Source organism: Neopsephotus bourkii, unplaced genomic scaffold (assembly GCF_033783945.1).
Source record: "Neopsephotus bourkii isolate Nb327-2 ecotype Australia unplaced genomic scaffold, CSIRO-AGI_Nbou_v1 NB_1749, whole genome shotgun sequence".
Lineage (NCBI taxonomy): Eukaryota > Metazoa > Chordata > Aves > Psittaciformes > Psittacidae > Neopsephotus > Neopsephotus bourkii.
This window is the reverse complement of record NW_026902223.1, coordinates 6,556,213-6,573,963: the sequence shown is the minus strand read 5'-3', so window position 1 is coordinate 6,573,963 and position 17,751 is coordinate 6,556,213. Positions and strand designations below refer to the sequence as shown.

Here is a 17,751-nt window from a genome sequence, read left to right as displayed (position 1 = left end):
AAGAGTGATGCTCCCGTGGCTGCAAAGCAGCAGCCCAGATGTGTGGTTGGGAATGAAGAAGGGAAAACAATTCCTCCCACATTCCCAGGGCTGCTGGAGCTGTAAATGAGGCACGGTGGATGAGCTGGGGTTAATTCTTTTCTTGATGTATGTGTCTGACACAGCCCCTTCCCTGCTGGGCTGGTGGGAAGCTGTCAGAGCAGGGCAGAGGGTTTGGGGAAGCAGCAGCCTTGGCTTTGCCCAGTGGTACCAGCCCCATCCCACGGCCACGCCGAGGTGATGCAAAGCTGCCCACGGAGATGCCACCCCTCATCCTCTCCTCCCTGCTGGTTCAGCATCACCCACCTGGATGAGCATCCCCCCAGGAAGCCGCTCCAAAGCTCCATCATTTCCCCTATTTCAAAGCAGCTCTGGGGTTGCAGCAGCCCCCAAGCAGCTGGGACTGGTGACAACAAGGGGACCATGGCAGGATCTGCCCCAGGACACCCATCCCTGCCCCAGGGATGGCTGCAAAGCCCCAGGGAGGTCAGGAAGGGCCTGGCCACATGCGAAAGCTTTGGCACCGTGTGTGTGTCCATCCATCTGTCCGTCAATCCATCCCCCCATCTGTCTGGGGTTAAACCCAGCCCGTTCCCGCCCCATCCCCCAGCCTGGCTCCATCACACTCTGGTGCTGGCACTTTAATTCCTTTATTTATCATTGAAATTGTCTCTTAATTGCTTTGGCAGCCCCTCTGCAGCCTTGTGGCCAGGAGAGAGGGGCTGGGGGATACATAAGGACAGAAACAAGAAACCCTGGCTGAAAGCAAGGGAATGGATCCTTGCAGGGCTGCCCCAGGGGACGGCACCCATTTACCTGGGGCAGATCTGCCTATATGGGTGCCTGGATGCCCCCAGGGGGTGACAGACTGGTCCCCAGGAGGCTTTAATATGGCCTAGGGAGCTTTTACCCCAAAAAAACCCTATGGCTTTCTGGCCCAAGGACACCAGCACATACAGCTGCACCTTTGGGGTCAAGCCTGAGCCAGGCTTGGGGCTGGGAGAACAAAACAGAGATGGAAAGGGAGGGAATATATATATATATATACACACACATATATGTGTATATATAATTCCCAACCCACACTTTAAATTAATTAGTGATGTCCCCAGTGACTCAGCAGAGGCCAAATGGCTTTTGCCTCGTGTTTTATTGAAGGGCTTTGCTGTGGGAGGCTGAAGGCAGCGAGGGACAGGGGACACTAGGGTGCCGGGGATGCTCCATAGGGATGGGTGTCAGCACCCCCTGTAAGGCCAGGGCTGTCCTGGGTGTCCCTGTCCCCTGCTACCAGGGTGGCATCTGCATAATCATCTTTACATGATAAAGGGGATGGAATACAGCAGTTTTCTCTCATTTCTGAGTAATAATCACTGTTGGGAACGGAGCTGAATGGGGCACAGGGGAATGAGCAACCCCAGAGCGGGTGAGAGCTGCATCACCCCCCTATGGACCAAGGAAGGGCTGAGCTGCTCCTGCAGCATCCCCTCACCCCAGGGATGAATCCGCAGGGAAGCAGCAGCCTGGAAGCACCCTCTGCCCAGGCTTTCCAAAGCAGGGGCTGGGTGGTTTAGTGCTTAACAGGCGCTGAGGGATATTTCTTTTGGGTGAAATTGTCTAATCAATCACTTTTTAATCCAGCAGCTCCAGCACTGGGGCCGCCCTGGGATACGTGCATAGAGAAATACAGTCAGCTCAATGCTGGCCACTGCTGGGGGGCTCAGCCCTGCCTGGGGACACAGGCAATGTCCCCCCATCTGCCAACAGCCGCTGCAGCTTCAGCACCCCCATGGCATGGATTGTTTTCACTGCCCTCATTGCTCAGCATCATAGAATCATCACAGAATGGTTGGATCCTCAAAGCTCATCTGGTCCCAGTGAGCAGGGACATCTTCAACTAGAGGAGGTGGCCCAGAACCACACCACAACATCCATCTGCTGAGGAAAAGGGGCGACAAGGCAGGTCAGCGTGATCAGCTGTGGGGAAGAGGATTCCAATGGCAAGGAATCCTATGGGGAGATGGTGGCTTGGGCAAGGGCACGTGGAGGTGGTTAAATCACAAAGCAGAAGAGATACAGGGCCAGGGAAGTGCAATAAGGGGCCAGCAGATGCTGATAGCTCCTGGGCTCAGGACCCGGCTCCCCAAATCCATGTTGGGAAAGGTGGGGAGCATCTTCCTATAAACAGCGAGCCCCCCCCAACTGACACACAGCCCCTCGGTGATGCTCAGCCCTTGTCCAAACCTGCCTGCCAGCCTCCATGGTTGCATTTTTCCTTCCCTGGCCATTGCTCTTCCAAAGCCCCAATCCATCCCCGATACCAGTTTGGTCTCAGATTTACAGCCCAAGCCCCGCAATCCTCCGCTGCTTGTGAGGTCCTTCGAGAGAATCGCAGCAGAAAGTGTTTATTTCCACCATAAAGCCCTGGTTTAATATTTTACCATAAATCCCGCTGCGCTTTATGGTGATAATAAATTTGTTGGCAGAAAACTGCCTTTTGCAGCCCGAGGCAGTGGAGCGATTCCATTTGTTAGGGTTTAAGTGTAAGGAGCCGTAATTGAGAAGGGGAAAGTACAGATGTTTTAATTGAGTTTGCAGCTACCACCCAGAGTTGCAGGAGGCTAATAGAGAAGAGGTGAGGGTCTCCATTAGCCTCTCTGCTTGTCATTTCCCCTTGGCCTGCAGCACCATCCGTCATGGCTGTTCCCTCTGGGAATAGCTGCTCAGTGCATGCACCACAGAAGGAAAGGGGTGGGAAAAGCATCCAGACGAAACCAGATGTATAATGCACGTTTTATTGGGTTTAATCCCATTTTTGGAGGACTAATTACAGGCAGGACAAGCATCACGTGAGACTCGGTGATAATCAAGTGTTAGTGTTGGTAATGGCCAAATAAAACCACACTTTCATGATGGGGGAGAAGGGGGGGCTCCTGCCCTGCACTGAGGTCACCCAGTGTCCCCCTGGACAGCGCTGGCTCTGCTGAGCCACCCCCTTCCCTCTTTCTCCAGTCATTTTTAAGGCATTGCTATGTCACATCTGATATGAAGAATGTTCTCTCTGCCACAGAGCTTCTTTCCCTTCATCACCCTCACTCCTTGGGTGTATTTGTGCAAGGACAGCGGGTTATTTGTTTAAGAAAGCACTGGTGCTCGTGGGGACCAGAGTCCTCACTAAGGTACCACGGCAAGGGCTGGAAGCAGGATGCGAGCCCTCGCCGTGCCACTGCATCCAAAACCTGGATCCAAGCAGTTCTTAAGGCCCCTTAGAAATCCCTGCCACCACCGTGCTGAGGAGGAGAGGGGGTCACCCAGGCCAGGAAGCGAAGGCACATCTTTAACATGAAGAGATGCAGGAGACAGGATGGATTTGCTGTCTCCCTCCTCCTACCCCAGGCAATGCAGCCTGGTAATAGAGGGACAGGAAAGGAGGGAGACCAAGGCGAAGGGAGGATGAGAGATGAAATAACAGAGCACAGCCCCATTCCCTGGCTGGCAATGAAATGTGGAGGGAAGAGATTGCGATGGGCGCTTGCAGGGATGGAGGCAGAGCCAAGTGCCTCAGAAAGCCTCAGCTCCCCCCCATCACCCACATCTGTGCCCTCCTGCAGCCTCACCAGCTCTCCAAAGGCTCATTTCATCAGCACTCCATCCCTCTCAGCTGCCTGGCAGGTGGCTCCCAGCAATGCTGCCCCATGGATCTGCTCTCCAGCCTCCCTCTTCCTGAGACACCACCACCAGCTACCTGGAAGTAACTTGTTCACTTGGCACTGATGATGCCCCAGCAGCTTCCCCGGAGCACTTGGGGATGTTTAAAGTCGCTGCCAATGCTTAGGATCAAGCTGGAGAGGAGGCAAACAGTCCCTCCGGATCCTCTCCAAGCAGCTCAGCAAGGACACAGTGGCGGTGCTCAGGCTCAAGAGGTGCAGGGTTTTGCTTTAAAAGCCATGAAGTGTTTTTATACAGCTCCAGGTACTTGCATATTCCCGCAGGAGGAGCACTTCAGGTCATATGGAAACCAGAAAGTCCTACTTGAAAACAGAGCTTGATTAAAAAGAGCTGCAGTTCAAAGCTTGCTTTAGCGAGCGGAGACACTTAATACTGCAGCAAGTGCAGAGGGCAAGAGGATCTAACGTAAGCGACATGCACCTGGCTTTGAACCTGCTTTAATAAGGGGGGGGCTTAAAGTATTTCAGGTGGAAACTTCTTTTGAAGTTCTTCCTTTTGTTAGGAAAGCCCAAAGGTCTTTGCCCAAGGGCCTCAGAGCACAGCACCCAGGGCTGTGTCACTGTGTGCTGTTATAGGGACTTAAAAGCAGAGATTTACCTAAAGCACTGGCTGCCATAGGTAACAGGCAGCTCAGCTCTCCGAGAAGCTGACCAGGACCAGCCCAAAGCCCACTGTAGCCCTGTGTGGAAGAAAGGGGATTCAAGCCCAGTCCCAGCAGGGTTTCAGCATCTGGGATCCGTGCTCCTGCAGGCTGGAGGCACTGCCGCTGCCTCCTGGCACCAGCCCATTCCCTTGCGTTAACACCCACCTTGTTTCAAGGCTAATTACCCAGCACAGGAGGCTGGAAACGCATCAGTGTGCACAGCCGGAGCCCCTGCAGGCCTCACACGTGTCCAGACTGGGTAATTAGCCACAGGAATTCCAGCCCGCAGGAATCCCGACCGCTGGTCCTACCAGCTCCGTGCAAGGGGTCTGCATGCAGGAGCTGAGGGAAGCAAGGCTCAGTTTCCTCTCCAGGGAGGAAAAGCTGTATCCCTGCGTGTAGGGGCATTGCTTTGGGGTCCAACTGGGGTTGCCACAGCAGAGAACAGGGTGAGAAGTGTGAATGTAAACTCCTGGGCTTGGGAAACCAGCCAGAGATCCCAGACCCCAGCAATCCATGGTGCACAAACAGGTTAATGCCTCTAGGAAAAGGAAATGTAACAGAAAGCACAACTACTTCCTTCTGAATTAGATCTCCTCCCACCCTCGCTTCTCCCCTCCACTGGCACAGGAGGTTGGTTTGGAAGAAGAGACTCAGTTCTCCCAAACTCCTGCCGGATTCTGCCCAGCACATCCATGCCTTTGGGAGAAGGGACACTGAGCCGATTGGTGCAGTGAGCAGCCAAGGCTGTCTGCTCTCCCGTGCCGAGACCTGCAGCACAGAGAGCTCCAGCAGTGATGCTCCAACAGAGCTGAAGGCAGAACTGGCTGGACACTGGTTAATGGTGCAGGCTGCCAAGGGCTCAGGATTAGAACAAGGCTGAGTCCACTCCATCCACACTCCAAACGGAGTGGAGAGAGTCTGTGCTCAGGGCTAATCCTCGTCACCAAGCCCAGAGCCTGGAAACTTCCCTTCATGATGCCTCTCCCCCATTCCACAGCTGCAGAGGGGGAGCTGAAATGTCTCTGAAGCTGGGGAGGGAGCGTGCTGCTATCCCCGCATCAGAGTTTGGACTCGCTCAGGACAATGTTTGCAGTCACAAACACAAAGCAAGAGAAGCCCCATATGAGCACGAACACAATCCAGAAGGTGTGTCGGAAAGGGGAGAGGTGTTTGTTCACTGTCCCACTGCCAAAGACCAGCTGCGTGTCCTTGCGACTGCAGTACGCGAGGAAAGCCGGGATGAGGTACTGGATCCCATTCCCAGCATACGCTCCTGTGATCCCCACCAAGGACTCCAGATCGTGGGTGCAGAAAGCCACCAGCACTGGGGGAATGAGCGTGATGGCAGGAAAGACAATCCTATCCACCAGCCACGGGTAGGTCCCCCCTTCCCTGTGGAAAAGAGTCTTCCAGTTGTTGCGCAGGGTCACTGCGATGATGGGGAAGTTGGTGCTGATGGTGAAGACTGGGAAGAGGCCCAGGAAGTAGCGAATGAAGGCAACGTTGATGATCTCACAGTTGGTGAAGTTGAGCGTGTACATGTCCATGAGGGTGTCGTTGCGGAAGCAGTAGATGGCAGTGAACGACAGGAGGCTGTAGAAAGCCAGGATCAGGATGTAATCGAGCAGCACGAGCTTGTTGACATGCTTCTTCTTGGAGATGGGGGTGATGAGGGATGGCAGAGAGTGCTGGCACATGAAGGAGTAGACGCACACCCCAAAGAGATTGCGGATGCCTGAGAGCTGGGCCATGGATGGGTGACCTTCAGCTTGGCCTCTGCTGATGCGGATGAGAGCCAGAATAATCATGAGGATGAAAGCTGGGGGGAGAGAGAAGGTTTGAGGTCAAGCCCAGGTCTGCACTCCCCATGACCCTCCTCCCGCCAGCACTGGCACCAGCTCTGTCTCCTGCTCCATAAGAGCATCTCCTTATCTTTGGGGAAGGTTGTACATCAAAGCCAAAGTACGTGGGAATTAATCACCACTTGCTTCCAGTGCTAGTCAGCAGATAAGGAAATGGGCCTTTGGCAGGCATCTTCCCACAGGGACTCACCCTCCCACCTGGATAGCAAACAGTTGCGCTGGGCCCTTTGGAAGTGGGATGCTAACAAGTCCATCACTCTCATGGGTCTCGGTCCATGGATGCTTCTGCCAACACACTGTGGCTAAATATCACCATCTGAAAATGGCTTAGAGATGTCTGAGCTTTGACCTCTAAAGGAAGAAAAGATTAAAGCTGGCTGCAGTCAACCCCAGTAATACTCTTTAACATCTGCAACTGGACTAATGCTTCCAAGCCCTCACCTATGTACAGAGGCTGATGCAGAGGAGCAGCAGCTACCACCAAGCTTGGCCTGTCCCTGTGATGTGTCAGGCTTGATAGAGCAAGAACCAGCCAGCCGTTTCCCAGGCAGGAGGAACAGGCTGTCTGTAGTTAATCCCAGGGTGCAGAAGCCAGTCTGGAAGGGACTAAAGCAGCACTGAAAGACTGCGATTAAAATTCATCACTTCTAAGGCACCAAGTCTGCCCCTCACTTATGTCAGGGAAAAGCCTAACGACGTTTTACAAAGCTTATCACAGAAAAGCAATGTGCTGTGGACAAAAAGGAATTGAGGAGATTGGTCTAACGCCCTTATTTACTCTGCTGGTGGCAATTTGAGCCAGCAGCAGTTACTGCTCGCCTGTTATTCCTAGCATGGCACATAAAACCAGCAGCAAACTAATTCCGGTGTCACAGAAATCACATCAACCTAGGAAAGATGATCATCAGCTGCTGGAGTTAACAAGGAACAGGGGAACAAACCCTACCTGGCAGGGCAGCAAGCAGCACGATTTACAGCCTGGTGCTGGCAATGGATGGGCCACTGCGGCTTGCACAGGGCTATCTCCTGCGCTGGTCTGAGGCATCAGAGCAGAGCTGTGAATTATCAGGTAACAAAAAAGAACAGCAAAATGCTGAGATGACTCCTTCTATGGGCAACTTTAATGTCATAAATATCAATACAGAGGAATTAAACAGAGCAGCACAGAGCCCACAGGAAGGTGGCCACCAGTGCTGTGAGCCTGGCCATGGGGTGACCAGGACACTGGCTTGCTCTGTGCCAAGCACTGCTCTGCCTGACACAGCTGGGTGGAGATGGGAGACCCTGCCAGGGACAGAAGTAGGGAAGATAGTTCCAGACCAGTGTACAAATGCTGCTTCTTCTGTCCCCAGTGAGACCAGATTAACCCAAACTGGTCATCGCCTCCCAGCACTCTCCAAAACCCTGTTTCTCGTCTCTCAGCAATCCTGTCCTTCCCACAGCAAGCAGCAGCTCTGTGCTGAGCCACACTCTGTATTCCATCTCATGCTGCCTCAGGAAACCTCTCACTTCCAACTGTCCCCAGTGACAGGGCAAGTCTAACAGCTCTCCAGTAGCGCTGGGCTGATGACAATACATCCATTCCTTTGTGGCACCACAGGGGCAAAGCCACTTTGGGAGTGCTGGGCTCTATTTACTTCCCCAAGAGCAGTCACAGAGATGGAAAAACATCAGCTCATTGCTCTGGGGCTGTGCAGTTCCCCTCGCCTTCACTCAAGCCAGTAAGTGAGGGGCACTGTGAGCACAGGTACAGTTGTGCCTCCTCTATTGCTCCCTGTAGGGGAGATGCTTGCCAGCGTATGTGTTACAGCAAAACAGCTGGGAAGAGCTGTGCTCCAGGTGATGTGACACTGGCTGCACTCCCTGGGGCTGCATAGGCTACAAGGAAGAGGAGAAAGTGCCCGGAGCAATCAGAAAACCAGCTTTGGAAATACAAGATGAAATAATGAGACCATTCCTTTCCTTCCTGCTTGGGAAATGTGGGCATCCTCTGCAGCACGGTCCTGAGCTGGTCCTGTACCTGGATGAGGTGTAACTGCACAAGTCATGCACCTCTTCCCCTGCACACAGTAAATCTCCACCTCCTCTGCTCAGCAGAGTGAGGAGTCACCTATTTCCACTTCCCAGACTCACCACTGGCTCAAAGCCCTGCTTTCCACAGCAGCACTAACAGGACCAGTGCAGGGGAACGTGCAGGCTGGCGCCCCATCCTCTGAGCATCTCCTCAGTTAGAGACACACAGGCTCTCCTCTGCTCTCTCTGACAGGGAGCACTGAGAGAACAGAATTCCTATGGATTTTTGGCTTAAGCAGCTGGAATTCATAATCTTTCCCTCAAATGTTTCTTTCAGAAATTAAATGTATTAAAGTTACAACGTGTGAGGATCCAACCTAGTGGTGAGTGCCCCTGCCTATGGCAGGGGTGGAACTGAATGAGCTTTAAGGTCCCTTCCAACCCAAACCATTTTGATTCTATGAATACGAAGATCAAAACTAGCACTGTTTCCAACAAGGCTGTGCTCCCCCTGCCCTGGTGCTTGCATGAGATGCATGGTGCTGGGTAAACTGGAATCCTCCCCTGCTCAATTCCAGCCTCAGAGAAGACAACAGCAGCCCTGCCCCAACGGCTGTGTTTTCTCACTCCCTGCAACAGGGAACCAGAGAGCTGAGACATTTGCATGCCAGATTTATCTGCCTGTCCCTGGGAGGAGACGAGCCCCAAAGTGAAACTCTGAAACCTGGTTATGCCAGGTGATAAATCAAGATGAAAAGAAGATGACAGATGCTGACTGACAGGCAGCTTTGGGCAGACAAGAGGCAGTGCAGGATCCTCAGGCACACGCAAAGCTCCTGCTCGCATCCTCCTCTACCTGGGACAGCAGGCTGAAGGCAGAGTTAGGCCATGCTATTTCAAGTCACTTCCAGTTGACACACTGGCTGGCCCACAGCGTTCCTGCATCACAAGGACCCTGGTGAAGTCAGACATGGGTTCATAAAATAAGCCTTGATCTGCTCCTCTACACACATGGCATGATATAAGATGCTCCAAGGATGAAACACCTTCAGATACCACGACCAATAGGTACAAAGCGAGGTGGACAGCAATGCAACCATGGATTGTTAGTAAGTTACATGAAAATTTTGTTTAAAACCTTTATTTATACCTTTAAACCTTTATACAAGTGCTTAAAACCAGTCGAGGGCTTTGCTGCTCCTGATTTTTCACCAGTGTCAGACCCATTCCAAGCCCACACACCACAGATGGGCTTAGCAGTCAGTGAGGCACAGGGGACACTGCTGGTCCCATCATCTCTCCTCTAGATGTTTGAGCATCATTTTTACTGAAGGATGTAAGTGAGACTGGAAAGAAAATAGAGGGGTATGTCATAGAGGAAACGCTGTGATGAATCTCATCACCTACAGACCTCTCCTGTCACTCTTTAAGGAGCAAACTGGCTCTTCTCCCTGACAGTGCAAGCCCTTGCAGGCAGCTACTGCTGCCTGTCCTGCTTGACTCAGGAGATGTTGATTCAGAGATAAGGCAGCTCTGCTCTGGCTCTTGCAGGTGGAAAAAGGATGAATATGGATGAGCACACATCCTAATAAGAACACCTTGGGAAATATGGGAGCCTGGGGATATTAAAGAATACATTTTGGTGAACTTTGATAGAAGCATAATAAGGCTGCAGAAGAGCACTGGAGATCATTTAGCCATTCTAAGATTAACTATTGTTTTGCAGAGTCAGAGCAAACACCTTTGTAAATGAGAAAATGTTGGTCTATACCTGAACTTCATCTCTGCAGAAAGGCTATTGCAAGGAAGGAGAGAAGCCCAAGCCTAAAACACATTATTTTCCCCAATCATGATAGGGTCCTGGAAGAACTGATGCTCAGAATGAATTCCTGGCTTAACCCTCCCTTGCATCCCTGGCAAGGAACTGAGATGCTTGACTTGGTGCCCCACTTCAGTCTCTCTGATGGCATGTAGAAAATAATGGAGAAGATCCTGAACTGAGCCACAGTAGGGAACAGGGAGGAACTTGGAAAGAGGTGCCTTGGCAAGGGGGAAGCAAGCTCAGAAGTGAGGTTCTGCAGGACTGGGGCACTGGATAACGTTTCTATTATCCAACACAGATGTTGCCTCCCAGGTTCACCAGTGAACTTCAACCTTCAAAGCATTGCTCCCAGGTAAAACAAGGATGGTTTTAATGGCTCTAGAACGCATCAGGGAGACATGATCTAGGGATGAGTAAAAGACTTATGGAAGAAAACAGAACAAAGGTTACGTGACAAGCACCTTGTACGTGAAGAGACAGGAAGGTAAAGACAGAGGAACTGCACCAAACCTCGAGTCACATCTTCTCCAACTCGGTCCGTACTCTCATTCTTCCTTCCACAAGGCACAACTGGTGAGAACACCCCCAGGGCTGGAGAGGCAGCGGTGAGCACCACAACCACGCTGTATCAGCAGAGCAGCCCAAGCCTGGCTGCTCTCTACCCCCATCCACAGGCATTTGTTTAAGCAGTGGGCTGTGCTGCTGATACGGCCCTGGCAGGGCCATCCGTCACCGTGCCTGAGGCTGTGACAGAGCTTCCTTGTTGAAGCAGAGCATCAGCGTGCCAGGAAATAATGATAATGAATCACCCCTTCACAACACACGTCACTTGCTTCCCGCTTCATACATTAGGAGGCATGATGGATCCCAGGGAGGAGGTTTTCATGAGCTTCCTAAGCCCATTCTCTTTGGAAAGAGGAAGATCTCCCCTTAACTTAATCTTGATCCCGAGTCTCCATCAAGCCAAAATACTCTTAAACAGAGGAACAGATCTCATTTAGTTTAATGTTAGGCAGCTCTTTCAGGAGGGCATCTGCTCTGTACACGCTTCAGCACAACATCACATCAAGACAGTCCTACCTTCTGCATCTCTATCCATCAGTGTTTCGGGCAAGTTTAAGATCCCACTCCAATTCTGGAGCTGCCAGGCATTATGGATGCTGTGGCATTTGAAATACTAGAGCACAGCTGAGTTTCACAATGCTGGCAAAACAAGGTAGAGGAAATGAAGACATTGATTCTTAAATTTAAAGCTCATTTGCCCAGTTCCTCCTGCATAAGCTAAATCCTGTCACTTCTTCACGACCTCCAGCTCTCTGTAAACTGCAGAGTAGCAGCTGATGAATTTCTGCAACCTTCAGAGGAGGTTTCTACACGGAAAGAGGTAAAATGAAAACCAGGTTTGCTCCACCAGATGCGGGAGCTGGAGATTCAGCAACAACAGGGCCTAAAACACAGTCTCGAGGAAGATGAAGGATTTATGAGCGCGCAGACTGCGGCGAAGCAAGATGGATATGTTCTTAGAAGACAGCAATTCCCTGGAGAGAGAAGTCAGAGAGAAAAGAGGAGGGAACTTACTTCCCAGAATAAAGGTATGAGTGGGACATCAGTGTGACTGCTTCCTCTAATGGAGAGCAGGGACTTGCAGGCTCAGTGTTACCCTCCCTGCCCCAAAGCAGGGTCTAGATGGCAGGGGGCTGTTTCCCACAGGGGAAGCAGAGCCACATGTTGGGCACGTTAAGATCACAGGAGTGTGATGCACTTTACCAGAAGGCAAGAAAAAGCCTCCAGTTACTTTGCCAGGTTTGCCTTGCTCCTGCTGCAGCCCTCTCAGACACTACTGCTGCAGTGGCCTCAGGCCAGGCAGGGCCCATTTCCTTCACAAAAGGAAGCTTTTATTAAGTACCACCAGGATGTTTTGGCTGTCAGAAGCAGTTCAGAAAGGCTTCTCTGCTATAAAGGCATCACTCCCCCGCTTTTCTTCATTGTTGGGGCAGGGTTTGCTACCCCATCACCAAATAGCTTCCCCTACTGTGGTAACAAGTCCTGCTGTGGAACCAGTGGAGCTGCCCCGTCTGACCCACATCAGCTGGTCTCCACAGACATCTGTGCACAGCAACAGTTCACAGGGAGATAAACGGCTCTGCTCTGGTGTTTATCACGGGTGCTTTATCTCAACATATGGGAAGGGAAGAGCAGCCAGCGAGGAGCCTTTGCTTCTGGTGGAAAATTACCCGTGTAGTTTACTGTCCTCTCTCCTCCAGTCACCTCTGGCAGAAGCACCAGAAAGCCTCTGCAATGGGGATTCGGCTCCGAGCTCTGCTGCTGGCTTGGTCTATTAGCTTTGACAGTCACTTCTCTGTCCACGCTTACATGGGAAAGCACTGGGTGCAAAGCATCCGTGTCCCATCAAATCTACCCTTCCTTATCCTGCTTTGGGACCTACCCAGCAAAGTTATCATCACCTTGTTCCAACAGCGCACACTCTTGCATGCCACAGACCCACTCTGAAAATCAGCGCAAGCACCATTACCAGGACCCTTCTGCAGGACTGAATGTGTCCTTACATTTTCAGCTCCCCTTCTCCATCTCTCAGATCCATTAGTTTGTCTCCTACTGCCTGGATAAAATGCTCTTTTCAGGAACATCAGTTCCTCAAGGCAGGATCTCAGTCCAGCACCATGCATCACTCCCCATCTGCACCTGAAGCTACTAAAGCTCTTCCACTCACACAGGCACTGCTTCACCCCACTGCCCCCCACAAACAGCACTGAGATGAGCTCCTCAGCCTGTAAGTCTGAAAGCTGGCATGACAGAAGCACAGCCTTTTATCCAACTCTTCATAAATATATTCACTTCTCGTAGTGAATTATTTACCCTGGGCTCAAGCAGCAGCTTTCTCTGCTCCGAAAGGGATGCGAGAACACGAAGTTAACTTTGTTGAAGAAGCTCGTTGGAATGAACATGCAACAGTGTCCTGATTTACAGTCCAATTCCCCTGTCCTTGCCTCTCCCATGTGCCCTGATCTGTGAAAGGGAAGGGGCAGAGATCAAAGTGGCCCCTCCTTAAGGGGTTTGCTTAATTTCTGATGCAGGAAAGAGGCCACCTTGAGGACTGTGGACACTGCAGACAGACCTCTCTGCAGAAGCCTGGATACCCAGGACTCCAGGTAATGGTTACTCACTCCTGCATCAGCCTTCTCTCTCTCTGCAGCTGAAAGGATGAAGCTGAGTGATCCAGGTTTCTGGACTGAATCAACTCCAGCACGGCTGATGAAGCCTAAGGATGGCAGCAATAGTTACTACAGCAGCTGAAACCTGCTCACAAAGGGAGATGGTCCAAGACCAGTTCTCTGCAGAGAGGTGTCAGGGAGCCTGTAAAAAGCAGGATTCTGGTGGAGCAAACATCTATCAGAGAAATCAGTAGATGAGGAAAATCAGTCCCAGCAGCGTGCTGCTTTCTTCCCTAGAAACCTTCTACCAAGTATCCTGGAAGAGGATGGGAAGGAGACAGTTTAACACAGGGCTGCCTGGCTATTCTTGTCCTTTTCCCCTCCATTCTACTGACCAGGGGAAGGAGCAAGGGGAGAGGTTTTATTTCTGGGCATGTAATTGTGAGATCAGAGGGCTGGGAATGCTCTGTCTCAAGGGCTGCAGTTACTTGAATAGCTGTGGTATGATCTGATTGTACTACACAGAGAACGGAGCTTCCAGCAACCAAACCCAGAAGTTACCTCAGTAAAATGTCTCTTTATTAAAATACAATACTTTCTAATAACTACAGTACAGCATCAAGAGCAGCACATGGAGCTCATGGCCCACATGGGAGCTGTCTGGGAACATGTGCCAGAGGCTATTCAGTAACAGCAGTGATAATCACGCTACAATGTCTTGAAAGCCAACAGTCCTCACCTATAGAGCTGGACATCTCGGGCTGTAACAGGCTGCAATTAATCGGGTTAGCTGCTTAATACACAATAGCCCAATGTTTGCTGCTGAGCTCCACCAAGCCCTGTCCTTTTGTTATCTTTCCTAATCCGTATCCTTTCCCATGAGGCTGCTAGTCAGTTGTTATCCCATATTATCCAATAATAAAGAGGTGAGGCTGTGTCCTCTCTGTTTTGAGAAGTGCATCAGACTCAGTCCCTTTTGCTGTGCTCTGCCTCCAGCAGCTCACCCTTAACACCACCCACTTGGATCAGGACTGGGGAAAGGAGGGATAAAACCCCAGCTAGACATTCAAGTCTCTTTAGGGAGCAATCCATCACCACCACCGGTTTAAATCCTCCAGGACAAATGAGCCTGAAGTCCAAACAGCAAAACTGAACATACCAACAGCTCTAATTTATAGATGTCTTAGTTGGTTTAGTGTTCTGCAGGAGACAACCCATTCCAAGAACCTTGTAACAGACCTAGAAACAGGCTCCAAAACTAGTAAAAAAGGACTGGGAAAGGAAGTAAAGGAAGGAAGGAATTAAATACAGTTTGGAGAAGGAACTCTCCTTACCCCTAACTTGTACTTACCTGGTCAACCAGTCTGGACTCTGTCTCTGCTCTTAATAGCATTGCTCAAGAGCTGGGGGAGCAGACAACATTTTATACCTAAGTTAAATCAAGGCTTCACCACTACCAGGATTTAAACCAAGTGGTTTTTCCCAGCTAGCCCTTTCTCCAGGGAAGCACAGGAGACAGGCTCCCTGTCACACCCATCAGGGTGCTGTGCTCAGTCTCCCAAGGCAGCTCAGACAGAATAGGGCTTTCAAAGCAGCCTTAGTTGCAGTTTGCAGTTGGGAAGGGGATGAGAGCTCATGTAGGCAAACCCTTACACAGAGAGAACAGGGATCTCTAAGCATGGATGAGGCCAGCAGTTAAGCAGGGACTGCTGCACCGAATTTAACCACTGGCACTCACCCATGCGAGGTGGCAATCAGTTCTGCAGCCAAGTGTGTAAGCTGCTGCTCTTCACAAGACTGCCAACAGCTCGATGCCTCTGGAAGCCTTCTGTCTGCCATCAGCCCCACTCCACCTGGAGGCACAGATCCACCCTCAGTGCTCCTATGGTTCTGACAGGGAAGAGCCTCGCCATGCCAGCCCTGTTTCCAGATGAGCTTTCCATGTACGAGAGCCCATCTGTCTGGGTTCTGCAGCAGTGTGGCACTTGGGCTTGCAAACTCCTCCTTCAACTTCCTCCCTTTAGAGACTTCAGCCTGTCCTTGTTAGTCCCTTACCCTGGGAGGAAGCCCACAGCCAGATGAAGGGCTGATCCATTGCTGCATCTCCATGTTCTTTGAGCTGGCCTGGCTTTATTTTCCCAGTTCAGATCCCAATGTTTAAGATTGTATTTTTCACAGGCAGAATGACATTCTTCTTGTCCATGAGGTGTGGAAAGAGACCGTAGGCTTTATTAGCTTGCAGTGAGCACGAGGCTCTGGACAAGGCTAGTGACATTTGGTTATCACTTAAATCAGGAGAAAGAGGGAAAGCAACTTTCAAAGGCAAGGCTGACACTGTTACAAACACCAGCAGAAATGACCTTCACACACAGCTAGCTCTCCCTGCTGCCAAGAACCATCCTCTCAGCCACTGTCATCTGAATCACTGCTACACCTGGGGCAGTGCAGCTTTACATCAGCCACTGCTGCTCTGAAATCCAGGGGCTTTTCTTTCATCAGGCTGGGGAAAAGCATGTACAACAGTGGGTCCTGCAATAGGCACATCACAAAGCCTGCACTGACCTCCCAGCTCAAGCAGGCTGGATTCTTTCAAATCATGATGCAGAATGAGTGGCAGCCTCCCATCCACACCAAGCCAGTGAGCACAGGTAAGCTGGCTAAGCCACTGTCGGTGTGGGAAGTTGTAACCCAGCACAGCAAGCATGTAGGCTGCCAGCTCCAGTGTTCAGCTCTGCTGCTCAGACAGCTTTGAGGAAGATCCACCTTCAGCACTAAAACTAACTAAAGGAAGATGAATTAAGCCCCAGAGTAAGACAGAGTCCACATCTTGCCACTGGCTTTCAGGCATGAAAAGGAGCCCACAAAACACCATCTAAGACTGTTTTTTAGCATCTAAGCTCTCTAAACACCAAGAAAAGACCAACCTATGTTTAACTCACAGCCCTGCTTCTGGAGGAGGGGACATCAGTGATGTGAGGACATGGGAGAAGCCAGCTTGCTAAATCCCTGCAGCATGGGATGCATCCTTAGCCTGGAATGTGCAGCAAGATCTTTGTTCCTGTTCCCTTCATGATGTGCCTGTTTGATAAATTGTCTTCCCTAATAAATCTATCCCTCATTGTACACATATGGAATCCGCTCCTCTAAGTAGCCACTGAGGTGCTGTCAGGGTCATTAAATATCATTATCTGGGGCAGCTGTTCCCCTGTGTGCTGACGCAGGAATCAATCAGGCTAAAACATGAATTTCCCCTACTCTTCTCCAAACACTGCCTTTGTCTCTCTCCATCAAGAGATGAAAAAGAGAAACAGTTCTGCCTTTACGCCAAGGTTTAGCAGTCCTCGTACTGGAAGGAGCCGGCTAAAGGGAAAACAACGGCAGATCAGGCAGACACCAGGTTGTCACAGAGACAGGATGAGGTCTGACTGATGTCTTTACCAGGAAAGAGGAGGCAGGGTGACTGGAAACAGGCCAGGGAGCTGAGCTGAGATTACTCCTTGTTAAAAAACAAACCCAAAACCCCTCTTTTAATAGCCCTCAATGAGCTAACCTCCTTCTTTGAAGAACACTGGGGCTTTCTGACCTTTCCTATGCTCAGACAACAAAAGGAATAAATAGACATTCAGGCTTTTCACACCATCTGAGGTCAGGATTTGTTAACTCAAGCTGTTCGGCATCTGAGACTTGAGGGCTTAAAATCCAGCCTCATTTTCCTGGGTAATAACTGCTTAACCCCATCTCAAATGTTGTCCAGAACAGATCTCTTCCTCTGCAGTGAATGCCAGCCGCTTCCAAACAGGGTCACAGGCCTCTGAACTAACACAGAAGGGACAATACCCAACTGAAGTCAGGTCAAGTGTATGTGTGTGGTGGGAATTGGGCTTAGAAGCAGCTTTTCCTCCTATTCCAGGTCAGTGATATGCATAAAGAAAGCTGATTCTGTGCTTGAATCATCCGGACCCATGAACCAGGAGATGATTAACCTGCAGAAATGCTGCTCCCTGTTATCCCTGAACATCAGTTACTCTGTCCATCTTACACAAGACAAGCGAAACCTCAACACAGGCCTCTGTAACACACACATCACTCTCAGCCTCTAAGTGTATGTACTTATACAAGCCAAATGTGGGGCAGCTGCACTTCAGGATGGCAAAAGCACTGGGGGAACAAGAAAAGCAGTGATGCCTAATTTCATGACAGGAATTATCTGTCTTCCCAGAAGTTCTTGGCAGGATGATTCTGAAGAGAACTTACAAGGGTGGAGGTTCCCAAGGACAACACACATTGGTTTGGGGGTTTCCAATGCAGGATATCCTATGCTAAAGCGAAACCATGCAACCAGATGATATAACTAAGGGTGGAAAGTCTTACAGAAGTGCTTTTTGTCCTCAGATCAAAACAAAGGTTCTTCAAAGGCTGTTGCTCACATGCTGAGAGGATGAGAAACTTGCTGCTGAACAGCAACCGGTG

General features: G+C 50.7%; 1 protein-coding gene across 8 annotated transcripts in view; it reads right to left on the bottom strand.

The window, feature by feature from the left end:
* Positions 1–5,277: 5,277 nt before the first annotated feature.
* TMEM104 (transmembrane protein 104) overlaps positions 5,278–17,751 on the bottom strand; it is a 41,362-nt gene continuing 28,888 nt past the window's right edge. For all 8 annotated transcript variants that reach the window (XM_061377237.1, XM_061377242.1, XM_061377238.1 and 5 more), the window contains one exon: positions 5,278–6,230. In XM_061377237.1, coding sequence (XP_061233221.1) covers positions 5,470–6,230 — 761 coding nt within the window. In that variant the 3' untranslated portion in view covers positions 5,278–5,469. The remainder of the gene's footprint in view (positions 6,231–17,751) is intronic.